General features: G+C 45.0%; 1 protein-coding gene across 1 annotated transcript; it reads right to left on the minus strand.

The window, feature by feature from the left end:
* Positions 1–225: 225 nt before the first annotated feature.
* Positions 226–21487, minus strand: LOC147988112 (uncharacterized). The gene is made up of 6 exons (XM_087542608.1): positions 21366–21487; positions 17451–18828; positions 17090–17152; positions 16625–16789; positions 15146–15755; positions 226–524 (listed from the first exon to the last, which is right to left on the minus strand). The coding sequence occupies exons 1-6, from the start codon at positions 21485–21487 to the stop codon at positions 226–228; spliced, it is 2637 nt and encodes an 878-aa protein (XP_087398734.1).
* Between the last annotated feature and the right edge of the window lie 424 nt (positions 21488–21911).

Here is a 21911-nt window from a genome sequence, read left to right on the forward strand (position 1 = left end):
ATTGACAACTATTATGCATTCCGACTCTTTTTTTTCTGGCAGTTATTATGGTAGCTTGAAAGAAAAGGAAAAACATAAATATACAGGGTGACTTGACAGTACATGCGTGAGAGAAGGTTTCCGCTTTAATGCAGCGCTTTCAGAGGGGAGAAACTATCCCACCGCGAGAGGGCGTCTCATGGTTGAGGCGTCTTGATGACAAGCTACGCGGGATTTACGCAGTTGTTACGTGTAGACGGTCTTCGCATGTTGCACTTCCTCCTCCAGCACATCGTCCGACACGTCCCTCTGTACAGCATTCAGAACCACGACCCTCTGTGCACCGTTCAGAACCACGACCCTCTGTGCACCGTGCAGAACCTCATCCTTCACAGCCAGGGAGCTCTTCCTGGCATGAGCCACCTCCTTCACAGCCAGGGAGCTCTTCCTGGCATGATCCACCTCCTTCACAGCCAGGGAGCTCTTACTGGCATCAGCCGCATCCTTCACAGCTAGGGAGCGCTTACTGGCATCAGCAGATGGAACTAGGTAACACTACTCACTACATTCTTTTCAACAGTGTACTAATCGTTCATGCATTCTCAGCAGTCACTGATACTTAGTGGTGGTGCTTCGTTCATGCATTTGTATCGATTTTACATGTTTTACTTTACCGCAGGCGCCAACCAGTCGCAACCGTGCATGCATTCAGTGCAGTCACCGATGGTTAGTGGTGGAGCTTCGTACTTTGAGGGCGACCGCGAGGGTGGTGACCAAGCTACAAACATTTTTTACTTCTCGCAGACAGTGTTTCATACTCCACCACCACCACCGACACAGGAGACACAGACCGTGAGAGACGAGGTTAACTATGGTCGTGGTTATCGCGAGCCTCGTCCACCGCCTCAGCGCTTATCGCCTTCCGGTCCTCGCTCGAGGAAGACCCAGACTCGTCGTCGTCCCCCGCAGTGATATGCTTATCTATCTATGTATGAGTCATTATCTATGTTAGTTTCAGACTATTCGCAGCTGTGAGTCACTATTTATGTATGAGATGTGCTTGATGCATGTGTTACTATCGCACTTGCTTCTATCTGATCAGGAGACATATATTGTTTTATGTATGCGAGAGACATATTAGTATTAATTCGCATTCTTATTCCAGTTACATTTCCAAAGAGACTACAACCGATAATTAAGATACAAGTACATCTGAATTAAACGGTGTGGCTTAATTTGTGCAATACATCTTACATACTATAAAATGAAATTCAGATAGAACATAATGCCCTACAATAATACAATACAAACTAATAATGCAAGTACATATGAATGAAACGGTACAACTGGAATACATCTTACATACTACATGAAGTCATCATCGTCATCCTCCGTTGATGCAGCCCGCTTGCCCTTCGACGATGCGGTCCTCTTGCCATCCGTCGATGCAGAACTATTGCCCTTTGGGGATGCAGAACTCTTTGTTGGGTTTCGTAGTAATTTCAAAAAATTTCCTACGCACACGCAAGATCATGTGATGCATAGCAACGAGGGGGAGAGTGTTGTCTACGTACCCAACGCAGACCAACTGCGGAAGCGATGACACGACGTAGAGGAAGTAGTCGTACGTCTTCACGATCCAACCAATCAAGCACCGAAACTACGGCACCTCCGAGTTCGAGCACACGTTCAGCTCGATGACGATCCCCGGACTCCGATCCAGCAAAGTGTCGGGGTAGAGTTTCGTCAGCACGACGGCGTGGTGACGATCTTGATGAACTACAGCAGCAGGGCTTCGCCTAAACTCCGCTACAGTATTATCGAGGTATATGGTGGCAGGGGGCACCGCACACGGCTAAGGAATAGATCACGTGGATCAACTTGTGTGTCTAGAGGTGCCCCCTGCCTTCGTATATAAAGGAGTAGAGGGGGGAGGCTGGCCGGCCAAGCTTGGTGCGCCAGGAGAGTCCTACTCCCTCTGGGAGTAGGATTCCCCCCCCCCCCCCAATCCTAGTTGGAATAGGATTCGCGGAGGGGGAAAAGAGGAGGAGGGGGCCGGCCACCTCTCCTAGTCCTAATAGGACTAGGGGAAGGGGAAGGCGCGCAGCCCATCTAGGGCAGCCCCTTCTCTTTTCCACCAAGGCCCACTATGGCCCATATAGCTCCCGGGGGGTTCCGGTAACCCTCCCGGTACTCCGGTAAAATCCCGATTTCACCCGGAACACTTCCGATGTCCAAACATAGGCTTCCAATATATCAATCTTTACGTCTCGACCATTTCGAGACTCCTCGTCATGTCCGTGATCACATCCGGGACTCCGAACAACCTTCGGTACATCAAAATGCATAAACTCATAATGTAACTGTCATCGTAACCTTAAGCGTGCGGACCCTACGGGTTCGAGAACAATGTAGACATGACCGAGACACGTCTCCGGTCAATAACCAATAGCGGGACCTGGATGCCCATATTGGCTCCTACATATTCTATGAAGATCTTTATCGGTCAGACCGCATAACAACATACGTTGTTCCCTTTGTCATCGGTATGTTACTTGCCCGAGATTCGATCGTCGGTATCCAATACCTAGTTCAATCTCGTTACCGGCAAGTCTCTTTACTCGTTCCGTAATACATCATCTCACAACTAACATATTAGTTGTAATGCTTGCAAGGCTTATGTGATGTGTATTACCGAGAGGGCCCAGAGATACCTCTCCGACAATCGGAGTGACAAAACCTAATCTCGAAATACGCCAACCCAACATGTACCATTGGAGACACCTGTAGTACTCCTTTATAATCACCCAGTTACGTTGTGACGTTTGGTAGTACCCAAAGTGTTCCTCCGGTAAACGGGAGTTGCATAATCTCATAGTTATAGGAACATGTATAAGTCATGAAGAAAGCAATAGCAACATACTAAACGATCGGGTGCTAAGCTAATGGAATGGGTCATGTCAATCAGATCATTCAACTAATGATGTGACCTCGTTAATCAAATAACAACTCATTGTTCATGGTTAGGAAACATAACCATCTTTGATTAACGAGCTAGTCAAGTAGAGGCATACTAGTGACACTTTGTTTGTCTATGTATTCACACATGTATTATGTTTCCGGTTAATACAATTCTAGCATGAATAATAAACATTTATCATGATTATAAGGAAATAAATAATAACTTTATTATTGCCTCTAGGGCATATTTCCTTCAGTCTCCCACTTGCACTAGAGTCAATAATCTAGATTACACTGTAATGATTCTAACACCCATGGAGCTTTGGTGCTGATCATGTTTTGCTCGTGGAAGAGGCTTAGTCAACGGGTCTGCAACATTCAGATCCGTATGTATCTTGCAAATCTCTATGTCTCCCACCTGGACTAGATCCCGGATGGAGTTGAAGCGTCTCTTGATATGTTTGGTCCTCTTGTGAAATCTAGATTCCTTTGCCAAGGCAATTGCACCAGTATTGTCACAAAAGATTTTCATTGGACCCGATGCATTAGGTATGACACCTAGATCGGATATGAACTCCTTCATCCAAACTCCTTCGTTTGCTGCTTCTGAAGCAGCTATGTACTCCGCTTCACATGTAGATCCCGCTACGACGCTTTGTTTAGAACTGCACCAACTGACAGCTCCACCGTTTAATGTAAACACGTATCCGGTTTGCGATTTAGAATCGTCCGGATCAGTGTCAAAGCTTGCATCAACGTAACCTTTTACGGTGAGCTCTTTGTCACCTCCATATACGAGAAACATATCCTTAGTCCTTTTCAGGTATTTCAGGATGTTCTTGACCGCTGTCCAGTGATCCACTCCTGGATTACTTTGGTACCTCCCTGCTAAACTTATAGCAAGGCACACATCAGGTCTGGTACACAGCATTGCATACATGATAGATCCTATGGCTGATGCATAGGGAACATCTTTCATATTCTCTCTACCTTCTGCAGTGGTCGGGCATTGAGTCTTACTCAACTTCACACCTTGTAACACAGGCAAGAACCCTTTCTTTGCTTGATCCATTTTGAACTTCTTCAAAATTTTGTCAAGGTATGTGCTTTGTGAAAGTCCAATTAAGCGTCTTGATCTATCTCTATAGATCTTAATGCCTAATATGTAAGCAGCTTCACCGAGGTCTTTCATTGAAAAACTTTTATTCAAGTATCCCTTTATGCTATCCAGAAATTCTATATCATTTCCAATTAGCAATATGTCATCCACATATAATATCAGAAATGCTACAGAGCTCCCACTCACTTTCTTGTAAATACAGGCTTCTCCGAAAGTCTGTATAAAACCAAATGCTTTGATCACATTATCAAAACGTTTATTCCAACTCCGAGAGGCTTGCACCAGTCCATAAATGGATCGTTGGAGCTTGCACACTTTGTTAGCTCCCTTTGGATCGACAAAACCTTCCGGTTGCATCATATACAACTCTTCTTCCAGAAATCCATTCAGGAATGCAGTTTTGACATCCATCTGCCAAATTTCATAATCATAAAATGCGGCAATCGCTAACATGATTCGGACGGACTTAAGCATCGCTACGGGTGAGAAGGTCTCATCGTAGTCAATCCCTTGAGCTTGCCGAAAACCTTTTGCGACAAGTCGAGCTTTGTAGACAGTAACATTACCATCAGCGGCAGTCTTCTTCTTAAAGATCCATTTATTTTCAATTGCTTGCCGATCATCGGGCAAGTCAACCAAAGTCCGTACTTTGTTCTCATACATGGATCCCATCTCAGATTTCATGGCTTCAAGCCATTTTGCGGAATCTGGGCTCACCATCGCTTCTTCATAGTTCGTAGGTTCATCATGATCTAGTATCATGACTTCCAGAACAGGATTACCGTACCACTCTGGTGCGGATCTTACTCTGGTTGATCTACGAGGTTCAGTAGTATCTTGATCTGAAGTTTCATGATCATTATCATTGGCTTCCTCACTAACTGGTGTAGGTGTCACTGAAACAGTTTTCTGTGATGAACTACTTTCCAGTAAGGGAGCACGTACAGTTACCTCGTCAAGTTCTACTTTCCTCCCACTCACTTCTTTCGAGAGAAACTCCTTCTCTAGAAAGTATCCATTCTTTGCAACGAATGTCTTGCCTTCGGATCTGTGATAGAAGGTGTACCCAACAGTTTCCTTTGGGTATCCTATGAAGACACATTTCTCCAATTTGGGTTCGAGCTTATCAGGTTGAAGCTTTTTCACATAAGCATCACAGCCCCAAACTTTAAGAAACGACAACTTTGGTTTCTTGCCAAACCACAGTTCATAAGGCGTCGTCTCAACGGATTTTGATGGTGCCCTATTTAACGTGAATCCGGCCGTCTCTAAAGCATAACCCCAAAATGACAGCGGTAAATCAGTAAGAGACATCATAGATCGCACCATATCTAGTAAAGTACGATTACGACGTTCGGACACACCATTACGCTATGGTGTTCCGGGTGGCGTGAGTTGCGAAACTATTCCACAGTTTTTCAAATGTACTCGTAACTCAAATATTCTCCTCCACGATCAGATCGTAGAAACTTTATTTTCTTGTTACGATGATTTTCAACTTCACTCTGAAATTCTTTGAACTTTTCAAATGTTTCAGACTTATGTTTCATTAAGTAGATATACCCATATCTGCTTAAATCATCTGTGAAGGTGAGAAAATAACGATATCCGCCACGAGCCTCAATATTCATCGGACCACATACATCGGTATGTATGATTTTCAACAAATCTGTTGCTCTCTCCATAGTACCGGAGAATGGTGTTTTAGTCATCTTGCCCATGAGGCACGGTTCGCAAGTACCAAGTGATTCATAATCAAGTGGTTCCAAAAGTCCATCAGTATGGAGTTTCTTCATGCGCTTTATACCGATATGACCTAAACGACAGTGCCACAAATAAGTTGCACTTTCATTATCAACTCTGCATCTTTTGGCTTCAACATTATGAATATGTGTATTACTACTATCGAGATTCAATAAGAATAGACCACTCTCCAAGGGTGCATGACCATAAAAGATATTACTCATATAAATAGAACAACCATTATTCTCTGATTTAAATGAATAACCGTCTCGCATTAAACAAGATCCAGATATAATGTTCATGCTCAACGCTGGCACCAAATAACAATTATTTAGGTCTAATATTAATCCCGAAGGTAGATGTAGAGGTAGCGTGCCGACCGCGATCACATCGACTTTGGAACCGTTTCCCACGCGCATCGTCACCTCGTCCTTTGCCAGTGCTCGCTTATTCTGTAGTCCCTGTTTCGAGTTGCAAATATTAGCAACAGAACCAGTATCAAATACCCAGGTGCTACTGCGAGCTCTAGTAAGGTACACATCAATAACATGTATATCACATATACCTTTGTTCACCTTGCCATCCTTCTTATCCGCCAAATACTTGGGGCAGTTCCGCTTCCAGTGACCAGTCTGCTTGCGGTAGAAGCACTCAGTTTCAGGCTTAGGTCCAGACTTGGGTTTCTTCTCCTGAGCAGCAACTTGTTTGCCGTTCTTCTTGAAGTTTCCCTTCTTCTTCCCTTTGCCCTTTTTCTTGAAACTAGTGGTTTTGTTAACCATCAACACTTGATGCTCCTTTTTGATTTCTACCTCCGCAGTTTTCAGCATTGCGAAGAGCTCGGGAATAGTCTTGTTCATCCCTTGCATATTATAGTTCATCACGAAGCTCTTGTAGCTTGGTGGCAGTGATTGGAGAATTCTGTCAATGACGCAATCATCCGGAAGATTAACTCCCAATTGAATCAAGTGATTATTATACCCAGACATTTTGAGTATATGCTCACTAACAGAACTGTTCTCCTCCATCTTGCAGCTATAGAACTTATTGGAGACTTCATATCTCTCAATTCGGGCATTTGCTTGAAATATTAACTTCAACTCCTGGAACATCTCATATGCTCCATGACGTTCAAAACGTCGTTGAAGTCCCGATTCTAAGCCGTAAAGCATGGCACACTGAACTATCGAGTAGTCATCAGCTTTGCTCTGCCAGACGTTCATAACATCTGGTGTTGCTCCAGCAGCAGGCCTGGCACCCAGCGGTGCTTCCAGGACGTAATTCTTCTGTGCAGCAATGAGGATAATCCTCAAGTTACGGACCCAGTCCGTGTAATTGCTACCATCATCTTTCAACTTTGCTTTCTCAAGGAACACATTAAAATTCAACGGAACAACAGCCCGAGCCATCTATCTACAATCAACATAAACAAGCAAGATACTATCAGGTACTAAGTTCATGATAAATTTAAGTTCAATTAATCATATTACTTAAGAACTCCCACTTAGATAGACATCCCTCTAATCTTCTAAGTGATTACGTGATCCAAATCAACTAAACCATAACCGATCATCACGTGAGATGGAGTAGCTTTCAATGGTGAACATCGTTTATGTTGATCATATCTACTATATGATTCACGCTCGACCTTTCGGTCTCCGTGTTCCGAGGCCATATCTGCATATGCTAGGCTCGTCAAGTTTAACCTGAGTATTCTGCGTGTGCAAAACTGGCTTGCACCCGTTGTAGATGGACGTAGAGCTTATCACACCCGATCATCACATGGTGTCTGGGCACGACGAACTTTGGCAACGGTGCATACTCAGGGAGAACACTTCTTGATAATTTAGTGAGAGATCATCTTATAATGCTACCGTCAATCAAAGCAAGATAAGATGCATAAAAAGATAAACATCACATGCAATCAATATAAGTGATATGATATGGCCATCATCATCTTGTGCTTGTGATCTCCATCTCCGAAGCACCGTCATGATCACCATCGTCACCGGCGCGACACCTTGATCTCCATCGTAGCATCGTTGTCGTCTCGCCAATCTTATGCTTCCACGACTATCACTACCGTTTAGTAATAAAGTAAAGCATTACATCGCGATTGCATTGCATACAATAAAGCGACAACCATATGGCTCCTGCCAGTTGCCGATAACTCGGTTACAAAACATGATCATCTCATACAATAAAATTCAGCATCATGCCTTGACCATATCACATCACAATATGCCCTGCAAAAACAAGTTAGACGTCCTCTACTTTGTTGTTGCAAGTTTTACGTGGCTGCTACGGGCTTAAGTAAGAACCAATCTCACCTACGCATCAAAACCACAACGATAGTTTGTCAAATAGACTCCGTTTTAACCTTCGCAAGGACCGGGCGTAGCCATACTTGGTTCAACTAAAGTTGGAGAGACAGTCGCCCGCAAGCCATCTCTGTGCAAAGCACGTCGAGGGAACCGGTCTCGCGTAAGCGTACGCGTAAGGTTGGTCCGGGTCGTCTCGTCCAACAATACCGCCGAACCAAAATATGACATGCTGGTAGGCAGTATGACTTGTATCGTCCACAACTCACTTGTGTTCTACTCGTGCATATAACATCAACATAAATAACCTAGGCTCTGATGCCACTGTTGGGTTTCGTAGTAATTTCAAAAAAATTCCTACGCACACGCAAGATCATGTGATGCATAGCAACGAGGGGGAGAGTGTTGTCTACGTACCCAACGCAGACCGACTGCGGAAGCGATGACACGACGTAGAGGAAGTAGTCGTACGTCTTCACGATCCAACCAATCAAGCACCGAAACTACGGCACCTCCGAGTTCGAGCACACGTTCAGCTCGATGACGATCCCCGGACTCCGATCCAGCAAAGTGTCGGGGTAGAGTTTCGTCAGCACGACGGCGTGGTGACGATCTTGATGAACTACAGCAGCAGGGCTTCGCCTAAACTCCGCTACAGTATTATCGAGGTATATGGTGGCAGGGGGCACCGCACACGGCTAAGGAATAGATCACGTGGATCAACTTGTGTGTCTAGAGGTGCCCCCTGCCTCCGTATATAAAGGAGTAGAGGGGGGAGGCTGGCCGGCCAAGCTTGGTGCGCCAGGAGAGTCCTACTCCCTCTGGGAGTAGGATTCCCCCCCCCCCAATCCTAGTTGGAATAGGATTCGCGGAGGGGGAAAAGAGGAGGAGGGGGCCGGCCACCTCTCCTAGTCCTAATAGGACTAGGGGAAGGGGGAGGCGCGCAGCCCATCTAGGGCAGCCCCTTCTCTTTTCCACTAAGGCCCACTATGGCCCATATAGCTCCCGGGGGGTTCCGGTAACCCTCCCGGTACTCCGGTAAAATCCCGATTTCACCCGGAACACTTCCGATGTCCAAACATAGGCTTCCAATATATCAATCTTTACGTCTCGACCATTTCGAGACTCCTCGTCATGTCCGTGATCACATCCGGGACTCCGAACAACCTTTGGTACATCAAAATGCATAAACTCATAATGTAACTGTCATCGTAACCTTAAGCGTGCGGACCCTACGGGTTCAAGAACAATGTAGACATGACCGAGACACGTCTCCGGTCAATAACCAATAGCGGGACCTGGATGCCCATATTGGCTCCTACATATTCTACGAAGATCTTTATCGGTCAGACCGCATAACAACATACGCTGTTCCCTTTGTCATCGGTATGTTACTTGCCCGAGATTCGATCGTCGGTATCCAATACCTAGTTCAATCTCGTTACCGGAAAGTCTCTTTACTCGTTCCGTAATACATCATCTCACAACTAACATATTAGTTGTAATGCTTGCAAGGCTTATGTGATGTGTATTGCCGAGAGGGCCCAGAGATACCTCTCCGACAATCGGAGTGACAAAACCTAATCTCGAAATACGCCAACCCAACATGTACCATTGGAGACACCTGTAGTACTCCTTTATAATCACCCAGTTACGTTGTGACATTTGGTAGTACCCAAAGTGTTCCTCCGGTAAACGGGAGTTGCATAATCTCATAGTTATAGGAACATGTATAAGTCATGAAGAAAGCAATAGCAACATACTAAACGATCGGGTGCTAAGCTAATGGAATGGGTCATGTCAATTAGATCATTCAACTAATGATGTGACCTCGTTAATCAAATAACAACTCATTGTTCATGGTTAGGAAACATAACCATCTTTGATTAACGAGCTAGTCAAGTAGAGGCATACTAGTGACACTTTGTTTGTCTATGTATTCACACATGTATTATGTTTCCGGTTAATACAATTCTAGCATGAATAATAAACATTTATCATGATTATAAGGAAATAAATAATAACTTTATTATTGCCTCTAGGGCATATTTCCTTCACTCTTGCCCTTGGACGATGAAGAACTCTTGCCCTTCGATGATGCAGAACACGGAAGCGGCGGCATGAAGATATCATCTTCGTCCTCGCTCTCCTCAATCCATAAAGATGGATTATTTGCTGAAATCCTTTTGAAAGTTTCACTCTTCGGCACCATCACCTTCTTCCACCTTTCATGCAACCTAAGAAGTTCTTTACGTACCTCCTCATAGGTCCTTTCAGGCCATCTAGAACTACGTAATTGGTGAGCCAACTCATTCATTATGGTGTCACTACCGGTGAGTTCGTCCCATGGAACTATCCTATTGTGCATCCTGAAATCGGTAACTAGACTCAGAAGAGTCCTGCTCATCCCAGGTGAAAACTATGATCGAATGGATAATGGGACATCTCGACTACACTACACTGGAATGCTTATCCACCTCCGCCTGAAGGGGGTTTTATAGATAAAGAGGAGAAAATGGCGGGAAAGAATGACTGCGGTATGGCGGGAAAGGGTTGGCGGGAATGGGTTGGCGGGAACATATGGCGGGAAGGGATTGACGGAAAACGGGTGGTGGGAAAATACATTTCAGCCTAATGCATGAGCCATGCAACTTCGGCCTACAGGAGACCAAAAAGGACTTTTCGGCCTAAACTTGACCAAAAAGTCTACTTCGGCCAACATTTGACCAAAAAGTCCCATTTCGGCCAAGGAAAGGCCGAAAAGGCTACTTCGGCCTAGAGGTGGCCGAAAACTCCCATTTCGGCCAGCGCGTGGCCGACGGCCTGCTACTTTTGATTTTTATCCAAATCATGCTATAGTTTTCAAAAATGCTATAAAATATGTCATAGTTTTGAAAAAAAATCGCAGTTTGATATGGATATAATTATAAGGAAAGAACAAAGTTGCAAAGCAAGCTGTTGTGTTAAGTTCTCAAACCTCTTCCCCGAAACCCAACCTATATAAATACATGGATATCTTGAGAAAAATGCAGCAACAGTGGAACTTGGTCTGATGATGAAAAACAAATATTGTTTCTTTGGAGCAGGTGAGGAATTCAGTCTGCTGCATCAGTGAATTCCAACAACACCCTACGTACGGCTCAATTGCCCATTCATTCATTGTTCAAACTATATATTCCAGATCATGGGCAGGCAACAAATGCAGTGCTCATGCATGAATGCATTGTAATTAAACATCATACATTTCGTAACGGAGGGAATAGCAGCCATCAGAACTGAAAATTAGGCCCACTCATCTCTGTGGAGCAGAGTCGTAAAAAATATGAGCCTCCGGAAGCTCCAGTCCCACATCAAACTTTAAGCTAGACAAGAATTCATTTTCTTTAGTTACTGAAACCACATCAAACCCGAATTGCATTATGTATGTATATCTTCAGAGAAGTGCACTGCAGTAAGAGTCACCCCTCAATTCTTGATTGGTAATGTACTCTCTTCCTTGTTCGAACAAACCTTGATCGTCGACAGGCAGGCAGATGCAGTGCTCTCATCATGCCACAACTTATTCCTGAGTTGGTTTGTGATGCATGCCGCAGCTTAATTGTTTGCAGTTTTTTGAAACAACCAAAAGGAAAAATACAAACACAAAATACTAGCTTTTGGAAGGATTCAACCGGAAGACACACGAACGTAGACGAACAACAACGAGATCCGAGCAAATCCATCAAAGATAGATCCGCCGGAGACACACCTCCACACGCCCACCAACGATGCTAGACGCACCACCGAAACGGGGGCTAGGCGGGGAGACCTTATTCTATCTTCAGGGAGCCGCCGCCGCTTCGCCTTTCTGAGCAAGACACAAACCCTAACAAAACAGGAAAAGATGACTAAAAACGAAGCCCTCCCGCCGGCCCTTGGCAGAATCCACCGTGCCTCCATGGCCTTAGGGCCACCGGAGACGACCTGCGGCGGCGCCGGCGAGAGGCAGGAACCTTGGCTTTCTTACTTGGAGGAGGAGGAGCGACTTCGGTGCCGGCTCTGGTTCACGTGAACGATTCTGTGAAGCTTATCTCGACGGCTTTTGGAGTTTCAAAATTATTTGAAAAACATTCTACACATTCATATGGATCTATTCCACATGTGCATAAAGTCTGACGATGAAATACTGGTCATCAGTTTCAAAATCGCGATTTTGTCTTTTTTGTCATTTTCAGAGTACACATGTATGGATTTTTTCAGAATCTTTTGAAACTTCAAATTACAATTTTATTTTCACATAAAAAACGACATCCATGGAGGTCGCCCACCATTGGCATTTTCCGCCAGTTCAAACTGGTTGTTCCCATTTGTGGCTTATAAACCCTCATGATGATTCCTGTAAACTTAATTGTTGAATAAAGTAAAACATGTTTACCCCTAAAAAGTAGTTCGAACTGGTTTAAGAAGCTTTTGTCTGTCTTTTTTTCTGCTTTTTCTGTGTGTTTATTGGATCTTTTTCATCGATTATTTACGTTTTTATATTTTATATTTTTTCATTTTTCAAATACATACAGAATATTTCAAACACAGGCTTAAAATATTTCATATAAATGTTGAACATTTTTCATATACATGTTGAATATTTTTCTAAAACAGATATTGAAATTTTGTCAAATGCACATTGAAAGAAATTTGGATACACGATGAACATTTTTACATACACATTCATCGCAAAAAAAAAACATTTTTACACACATTGAACATTTTCTCAAAACATATAAAATATTAGTTTAAGTGTTAGAACATTGTTTATAAAATCTTATGATTTTTGAATTACACAAAAACTACATGATCATTTTCTTCAAAAATTATAATTTTCTATTGAAACATATTTTTCTATTGAAATTTTTAGAAACATATTTTTGAAACGTGTAAACATTTTTAAATGTATGAAATATTTCTCTAAATTACGTGAAAATTTTATATATTGTAGAATTTTTTTTCTAAAATTTCAGCAACATATTTTTGTAATGCATGATTTTTTTTTTGAATGGTACGAAACATATTTTGAAACTACGCCAATATTTTTTAAATGCCATGAACATATATTTTGAAACACATGAACATTTTTTTAAAAGCGCGATGAACGCTTTTAAAAATTGAAGTAAATTATCTTTTGGAATATTGATGTAGATATTGGGAACATAGATACCAAGCTTTAGGGGTTGGGGGGTATATCTATGCATTGTTTCAACCTTGGGGAGGGGCCATGGCTCCGTCCCTGAGGAGGAGGTTGATGTGGATGCGGTAGGAGAAGTGGAGGCGAGCGGGAGCGGGTGCATGCCGCACAAGGTGGGCAAAGACAACGAATGGCCGTCGATGCCGGGCGGTGGAAGGGGAATGGGGAGAGGGAGAGCCGGAAAAACAACCGCCCACACAGATGCCCATTGAGCTCTGCTGCTGATGATGATCGGCTTTGCAATTGCAACTCTTCAATGGATTACTTTCATATATCATATATGTACAACGTCCCAACCAATAATTGTGTAAGCAACGGATGGAAGAACAATAAATAAAATGGATATAAATAAGTGAAGTTAGGGACAAAAAGGCACTGGGCCAAATGCACTACAGCTCATCTGCCTCTCAGACCCAAATGCATTACATCCTCTCTGAAAGCTAAGTCCGCTCAAAAAACAAAATTTGCAGCAGTTTGAAACAAACACAGGGCAAACCAAACACAAAAGACTAGTGCCTTGAAAAATGTTGAGTAAGCAGGCTTTCTATCTCTAGTTCAGGCAAGCACACTTAGTAGGTCTGCTGCAAACTGCTATTCCCTTTGAAAGTCCAGCTTTGTCCCGTCCCAGCCATCAGACCTGAACAGGGCATTTTGATTTAGTCCAAGTCTCTGCGGTTTCAAATAATCATCACAGACATTCAGATCTGTCCCCTGCAAACTGCAACAGCAAACGACATCTGCTTGCCTCTTCACTGTTCAGACTAGTCAAGATACAACATAACACACAAATGCTTACAGATACCACATGCCTTACACAGCGACTCTCTGCCGTTTCATAAGTTATTACAGCAAGTCTACGGTTTGTGTAAACCACATAGTTATCAGAAGAAATATGGGAAATGATTGATGGAATAAAACTGTAAAAAGAAAAACGAGAAACAACCACGGGTCCACAGCGATACAGATAGAGACGGCGAAACAATGGCGTGATATCTTGTTGTCCTCAGGTCTTCCATCTTCCAAGTAATGCAGCTATACGTTCCTTGAACAACAAAACACAATCAGTATAGCAAATTTGGCCAAAAAGAAAAAAGAGTTTTGACTTAACGCGGCAGCACTCGTATGGACAAGTTTTGTTTAAAATGTCGCCCTATACTGGAATTTCTTTATGGAAAAGATTGCCGGAAAAGGGTTTCCCCCGCTTTGTATACAAAGCAACCAACCGAACCATACAGAGATAGATGCTGGGGCGGAAGCAGCACAGTCACGCCCAAAAGAAACGACAGAGAAAAAGCAAAAGAAACAAATGCCGACAACGGCGGATCAACAAAAACGAAGAAGCCTCGTGATCGTTGCGCCCACCGGGATCTTCCACTAGGCTCCAAGACTCCAAAGCGCCGGCACCTATCAACACCTCCAAGAAGGATCGCGACGATGACGACGCTGCTGCCAAGGGTTTCCCCCGGTACACGACGAGGCGAGAGGAAGGGTAGCCCCCGACGTCCTCCCGGAAGGTCAGGTGGCACCCACAGGCGCCACAGCGCCGGTGACGGCCACGCCGACAGGGGTTTCCCCCGATCCCAACCCGCACCTCGGGCGCTTCGGATCCAACCACCAAACCAACCACCACCATGCGCCAACGCGGTCATGAGGCCCCCACGCCGTCTCACCACGGCACCGCGAAGTGAGGACAGCGCGGCGAAGAATCAGAGCCGGGACTAGGGCATCAGCACCGTCGGCACGCGGGAGGGCCCCACCTCCACCGTCAGCGACGGTAGCCGTCCGGACGCAATAGCAAGAGCACACCAGGCCCGGCCGAGCCCTCGTGGGCCCGTAAAGCTCCCGCCTTCGCGCTGCTGCCGGCACGCCATCGGCGCCAACGCCCCATATCCAAGCCGCTCCTCCTCCTCACCGCGCCGCAACGAGGCCACGCCGGGGGCCGGCCCGCTAGGAACCAGATGGGGCCCGCCGGGCCCAGATCTGAGCCGGGGGCGCGACGTCGGCCACCCTGCACCACCACGCCGCCCCGCCGCCAAGGAGCAGTGCCGTCACCACGTCCTCCGCCGGCCACCCCGCCGCCCCCCTGCCCCGGGCCAGGAGGACGCGCGCGCGGGGAGAGGAGATCCTGCCGCCGCCGGCACCCCCCGGGCCGGAGCCGGGGGCGCCCGCCGACGACGGCAGGGGAGAGGAAGAGGATGCGAAGCCGAGGGGAGAGACGCAGGGGCCGCCCCGGCCGCCTCCCGGGGAGGCGGCGCGAGGGCGGAAGGAGGGGCTGGGAAGGAAGGGCGGGGGAGGGGGGCGGATTCGGGCCGCGCGCCGGCGAGGGCGGCCGGATCCCGCCGGAGATGGGCAGGGGAGGTGGCGGCGGCGAGGGTTTCGGGGGTGGGAGCGGGCCTCCGCCAACCAATCTCAAACCCTATGGAAAAGATTAACAGATCCAGATTTCTATACGAACTAGACATTGGAACTAACAAGCACGAACAAGACAGATAATGCATGTATGTGTCATCAATGAGAAGTCCAGCATACTCTAGTGATACCGATTTAAGTTGGATCATCACTGCCTAATACACGGGTAAAATATTTACAGTATATAGGGAATTTCGAGCAACAGAGAGATAAAAGCTGGACAGGAAACGAGCGTTATAGCACAAATACCTTAGGCCGTTCTTCCATTGATCTCATCCACTTCCTCTAACTTTGGACACCGGGATATCTCAACGTTTATATGTGATGGCAAGACGAGCCCTCTTTGCCAGCTGAGACTTGGGCAGTTCCAAATCCCCAGATACTTCAGATAAGGGAAACTCACAAACCTTTCAACTGGCAGGGACAGTAACTCGTCACAACAGTCGACGTAAATTCTCTCAATAGCAGGTAGGTATTCTTGTGTTAGGATGCCATCAAGGGTCGACAGATGTTCGGACAATCTTTAATTTCTATTTGGTGGCAGATGTTCGGACAATCAACTATGCACAATTCTTCAAGGAAATGAAAACCCCCAAAAATATCAGTTGGTACAGATGCTAACATCTTGCAATCTTTAATTTCTATTTTCTTGATGCCAGGTACATAACTTGGTTGCAGAAAATCTTCTAGGCTTGATAAATTTTTGCACCCATCAATACATAGTTTTGTCAAGGACAAGAAAGTACCAATTGCAGGTATCTCGTTTAAGTTTATGCTCTTCAGTCCAACACAACCTTTAAAATGAAGAGATTGTAAGCTTGGCAAGTTTTGTGGTTGAAACCAGCTTGGGAGCGAGACACCGACATATTTCCTGACATAGAGATGCTTGAGGCTGGTAGGAGGTTGCAGACCTTCAAGTACTTCTATATCATTGTTGGCTGAATCAATAGTTAGTCCATTTAATTCAAATTTCTGTAAACTGGTCAACTTATCAAAGCCAGCGGGTAAGCTTTGTAGCTTGCATTTCTTGGCATATAAAATCTGCATATTATATAGCCAACAGAAAGTTGAAGGAATCCTCTTCAAAGTACAAGTTCCAGAGATTTCAATGTACCGAAGATGCTTCCAATTACCGATACTATCTGGTAATTCATTTGTGAAGGCACAAGACATCACACGCATACGTGTAAGTTTAGTGCACCAGTGGTCCATTACAAAGCATGTTCTTTTCCCCAAATTAATCTTGCAAATTAGGGTGCGCAGCTTCGTGTACTTGCAGCTTATATAAAGTCTGCAGATTATATAGCCAACAGAAAGTCGAAGGAATCCTCTTCAAAGGACAGGCTCCGGTGATTTCAAGATACCGAAGATGCTTCCAGTTGCCAATACTATCTGGTAACTCATCTGTGGAGACACAAGAAATCAGCCGAATACGAGGAAGTTTAGTACACCAATTGTCCATTACGATGCCTGTTTTTTTCCCCAAATTTTTCTTGCAAATTATGGTATGCAGCTTTGTGTATGTGCATAGTCTCAACAAGTTGGAATCATCAAATTCACTGCTAGGGAGTACGTATAGATGGCGAACATTTTGGGGAACTTTATCAAAGTCCCTCTTATTTCGTAAGATGAAGCAGTCGTGCTCTGAAACTTTTTGTGCCATGTCATGCAGCAAGTCATGGATTACATACCGACCATTAACCTTTTGAAAGAAGGACCGTGCCACAAGGTCTTCAAAATACTGATAGCAAATATCTTGAATGGGAACACCACCTTGAGGCTCCACAAAGCCTTCTGCTACCCAAATTTCAGCTAAGCATGCCTTCTCAAATTTGTAATCTTTGGGATACACGGCACAGAATGCAAAGCATTGTTTCAAATAGAATGGTAAATACATGTAGCTCAACCGAAGGGCAGGCAAAATATCGGTTTCCTTTTGTTTCAACTCCCATAGCTCACTCTCAAGTATAGAATTCCAATGAGATGCTTGAAGGTCCATGCTCAGCATGCGTCCTAGAGTTTTGGCTGCCAAAGGAGAACCCTTCAATTTAGGAAGTATTCTTTGGCCAATATGCTCTAGCTCGGGATCATTGTCAGAACTCTCAGATCCAAAAGCGCACAATTTGAAGAAATTCCAAAATACGCCATCCTTGAGACCTTCAACTATAACATGCTCCATTGTGCGCACCCCCTCGGTAACATTTGGACATCTAGTGGTGACCAATATCATACTTCCCTCCTGGACACTTCTAAAAGGTGCACAAAACCTCTTCCAACACTGCCCATTTTCCTTCAAGGAGTCATCCCACATGTCATCAAGGACTATCAATAGCCTTTTATTGTTCACATGGTTAGAGAGAGCATGTTGAAGAGAATTCAAATTATCATTTGCCCCCTCCTTTTTAGTGCATGATTGTATGACCTCTTTAGTTAGTCTCTTCACATCAAAGTCATCCGAGACACAAATCCAAATTATCAGATCAAAGTGGGACCTCACTCGTGGATGGTTGCAGACATGTTGGGCCAAAGTAGTCTTTCCAACACCACCAATTCCAGCTATCACCAAAACAGGAAGACTCGATATTCTTGATTTTGTTGATGTGCGTGTTGATGAATCAATTGAACTAGTTGTTCTCTTACGTTTTGGGCATGTAGGTACACCGAGTAATCCCAATACCTGCTTCAGCTCCTTGGCACGACCAAATATTTTTGTTCCATTTGGTAAAGATGTGGTCTCTGGCCTGACTACTTTGTCAAAGCGTTGTGCAATTCCATGAAGCCCCAAATTATCCAGCATACTTGAAAGATGGCCCAACCTCGATTGGACATCATTAACTTTGTCGAAGCTGCCTTTGATGACGGTATGAAAGAAGTCAATGAAAGGAGATTGGCTTGCATTGCCCTCCACTTGCACCTTCTTCTCGTACCATGTGAACTCATCAAGAAGGTCTTCGGCCTCACACACAGCATCCTTAAGACACGGAAGGAGCTTGGCCACACATTGTTCATGGCTTCTCCACTCTGCTTTGTTAATGAGGTCGTAGATTGCAGGAAGAGTATCCCTCATTCGTTGTAGGCCACTCAAATTTTTGGGTGAAAACACTGTGAAATAGGTCTATCTTGTCATTTGCCTGATAGGTGTCTATTAGTTGCCTGTCAAATGCATGGTGTTTGCCTATCTGAAGGCCACCAGCTTGCATGTGTACATTTTTGGGTGGAAACACTGTGAAATAGTAGTTTCCTCTCTCATTTGCCTGATAGTTATTTATTAGTTGCATGTTAAATGCATGGTGTTTGCCTTACTGAAGGCCACCAGCTTGCATCTGTATATTTTTGGGTAAAAACACTGTGAAATAGGTCTACCTGTCATTTGCTTGATGCGTGTGTGCGTGCTTCTAGTTTGCTGCTTACATATTGCTAGAGAGATGCTGACCTTGACGTGTTGGCACCTTTTTGATCTATGATTTTTTTTCCTCTGAATCAGATTTGCATACATACTAGTAGGTGCTATGTGGATTTATCAGTCTGTACGCATGGTAAAAGATGGTCTGAAGTTAGTTGCACATCTGTGCCCTTGATTCAGATATTTCAGTTGGTTCATTTCATAATATCTGCTGCCAGTAAAAAATGTGGAAGCTAAAAAGCCAAATAAAGTTCAGTCCTCTCATTTTACCTTTGGAGAGAAGATGCTAATTTTCTAACCTGTGACTAAACTTCAGGTAGTATGTATTACAATAGTGCATAAAATCTTTAGTTCCCTGCCCATTATATTGTTTCAGGTTTTGTTCTTCTCGTTGTTGTTATTGATTGTTGGTCTGCCGCCTAAATTTGCTCATAATTTCCGCTAATTCAGCCTACAATGAGCTGCGACACCTAGATGTTGACGCAGATTAGATAAAGATTGGAATGGGAGTCCTAAAAGTTCACTTGTCCACAAGTTTTGCCACCTCAACGACAGCAGAACTGGACGTACCATATTACTCTAGTTATTGTACCATTGCTGCTTTTATTTTTCTAACAAGGATTGATCGTTACACACTAGTCTTAGCTATGTTCATTTCTTTGGCCTAGCACTCGATTTGCTGCTGCTGCTACACTAATTCCAGCCTTGATTATATTCTGAGACAAAATACGTGTACGAGAGGAAGACAAAATCAATGGAATTTCTTGTCATGTGGTGATGCACTCATGAATCTGTGTGATTCTTTTGTCTTCTTCTTTGTATATCTTCTTTTCTTAGCCATCCAATGGATTTGTAGGCTCATGAAACCGTGAGCATGCATCATGTATGTGTGTATTTACAATCTATTACCTTTTTGAGCATTGAGTTCTAGCCAAAAAATATGCTTTCTTGTAGTCAATGATTTCTACACTAACTTGCCTAATAATGTCAGAAAGTTGCCAACAATATTTTTTCATATTTTGTTGGCATAGGATTTGCGGCAACTAGCAAGCGGAGGGAGGAGAGAGGTGTTAGAGTGTCGGCGACCAGGAAGCGAACCAAGAGGAAGAGCCAAGGGGGCAATGCCATCCATGTGCTGTGACCACCTAGCGGGGAGGAGCTAGAGCCGAGAAAGTGTTGTCACCAATGATCGAGGAATGGGCCGCAAATTATCGGCAAGTATCTCGAAATCGCCCCCCTAAGCATGTGCTCTTCTACTCAAATCTATGATTCTATGCGATAGAGGCGAGGTAGGGAGGTTGAAGAGGGTTGTGCGGGGTCCCGGCTTTTTGCGCAAATCGATGATTTCGAGCGCGCGGTGGTTTATGACTTGGGGATGCGGGGGCTGGAATCGTTGATTATTTGAGCCGAAAGCATCCAAAAAGTTGCCCACCGCATGATAGTGAGTTGCCAGAGATGATGGCATGAGTTGGCCAACCGCTCCTGCGATGCGGGGGCTGGAACCATCGATGATTTGAGCCAAAAGTGTCCAAAACTTGCCCAACTTATGATAGTTAGTTGCTAGAGATGTTGGCATGAGTTGCCCAAATATCCGCTCCCAAGAGAGTTGGGTTTTATTTCGCCAAAAATATGCCCAACACATGATAGTTAGTTGCTAGAGAAGTTGGCGTGAGTTGCCAAGAGATTTTTTTAGCAACAAAGTGATTTAATTTGCACATAAGTTGCTATTTACAATCGAATCAGTTGTCTACATATAAATAGTACTTGCCTAAATCACTTAAGTTTCGTAAATATGATTTCATGGATATTCTTGCCTAACAATTTTTTTTGCAGGGCCTCACTAAATTAATTCTAAAATGACGCCAAAGCTACGTTTTCGAGGTTTTGTGCACACACCCAAGCAAGAAGATTCAACATCCACTTCTAGGTAAGTTGACGATTGTTGCCTGGATATACTATGCAAATTGCTTAGATTAGATCACAACTTGCCTGCAACCACAGATGCATTTTCCCAGCAGGACACCAACTTGATGTTCCGTAGAATATAGGGCCACATTTCTTTCGCCTGAAATTTGTAGGTAGAGGCCCCGAGACCGCGAGACTCGCCGCCACCACGCCTGACAGGCAGCCACGGCCAGGCCCGAGCACCACCCAGATCCAATCTGGGGTCAAGAGCCCTAGGCGACACCACCAGACGGAGACAGGCTCTCCAACCTGCCGCAAAGTGAGCCGCCGCCGGAGCTTCGAAGCGCCGCGCCACCAAGCCTGATAGGCAGCCACGGCCAGGCCCGAGCAGCACCCAGATCCAATATGTGGTCAAGAGCCCTAGGCCGCATCCGCTGTCTAGGCGGCACCACCAGACGGAGACAGACTCTCCAACCTGCCGCAAAGCAAGCCGCCGTCGGAGCTTCGAAGCGCCGCGCCATCAAGCCCACGGGGAGTGACTAAGCCGCCGCGAGGAAGAAGGGAAGCCGCACCAGGGGAGAAGCCCCGCCGCCGCCAGCACTGCCTGGGCTTTGCTCAGCGGTGGCTCTCGGCGGCGGCGAGGGGGAGGGGAGGGTGGAGGAAGGCCGGCGGCGGGGGCGGCTAGGGTTCCCCCATGTCGCCTCGGAGAGGGACGCGGGGGACGGGGCTAAGCCTCACAAGGAAATAATTAGTTAATAATATTGGTTGCAATCATCATAGTATACGAGTTAAGCCCAAGCCCTGCACACTAATTAAACTGGTTTCATTGAAAAACTTAAAGCGACCTAAAAGGCC

Source organism: Triticum urartu, chromosome 2A (assembly GCF_056163025.1).
Source record: "Triticum urartu cultivar PI428250 chromosome 2A, HENAU_Tu73, whole genome shotgun sequence".
Lineage (NCBI taxonomy): Eukaryota > Viridiplantae > Streptophyta > Magnoliopsida > Poales > Poaceae > Triticum > Triticum urartu.

What these genes read in the sequence shown, in the direction of transcription:
- LOC147988112 (XM_087542608.1), bottom strand. Translation starts at nt 21,487, where the DNA reads ATGCGGCCTAGGGCTCTTGACCACATATTGGATCTGGGTGCTGCTCGG. An exon ending in GGCGGCTCACTTTGCGGCAG is followed by an intron (nt 18,829 to 21,365) that starts GTTGGAGAGCCT and finishes CAAAAATTTGAG; the next exon opens with TGGCCTACAACGAATGAGGG. An exon ending in TCTTGAAATCACCGGAGCCT is followed by an intron (nt 16,790 to 17,089) that starts GTCCTTTGAAGA and finishes TATAATATGCAG; the next exon opens with ATTTTATATGCCAAGAAATG.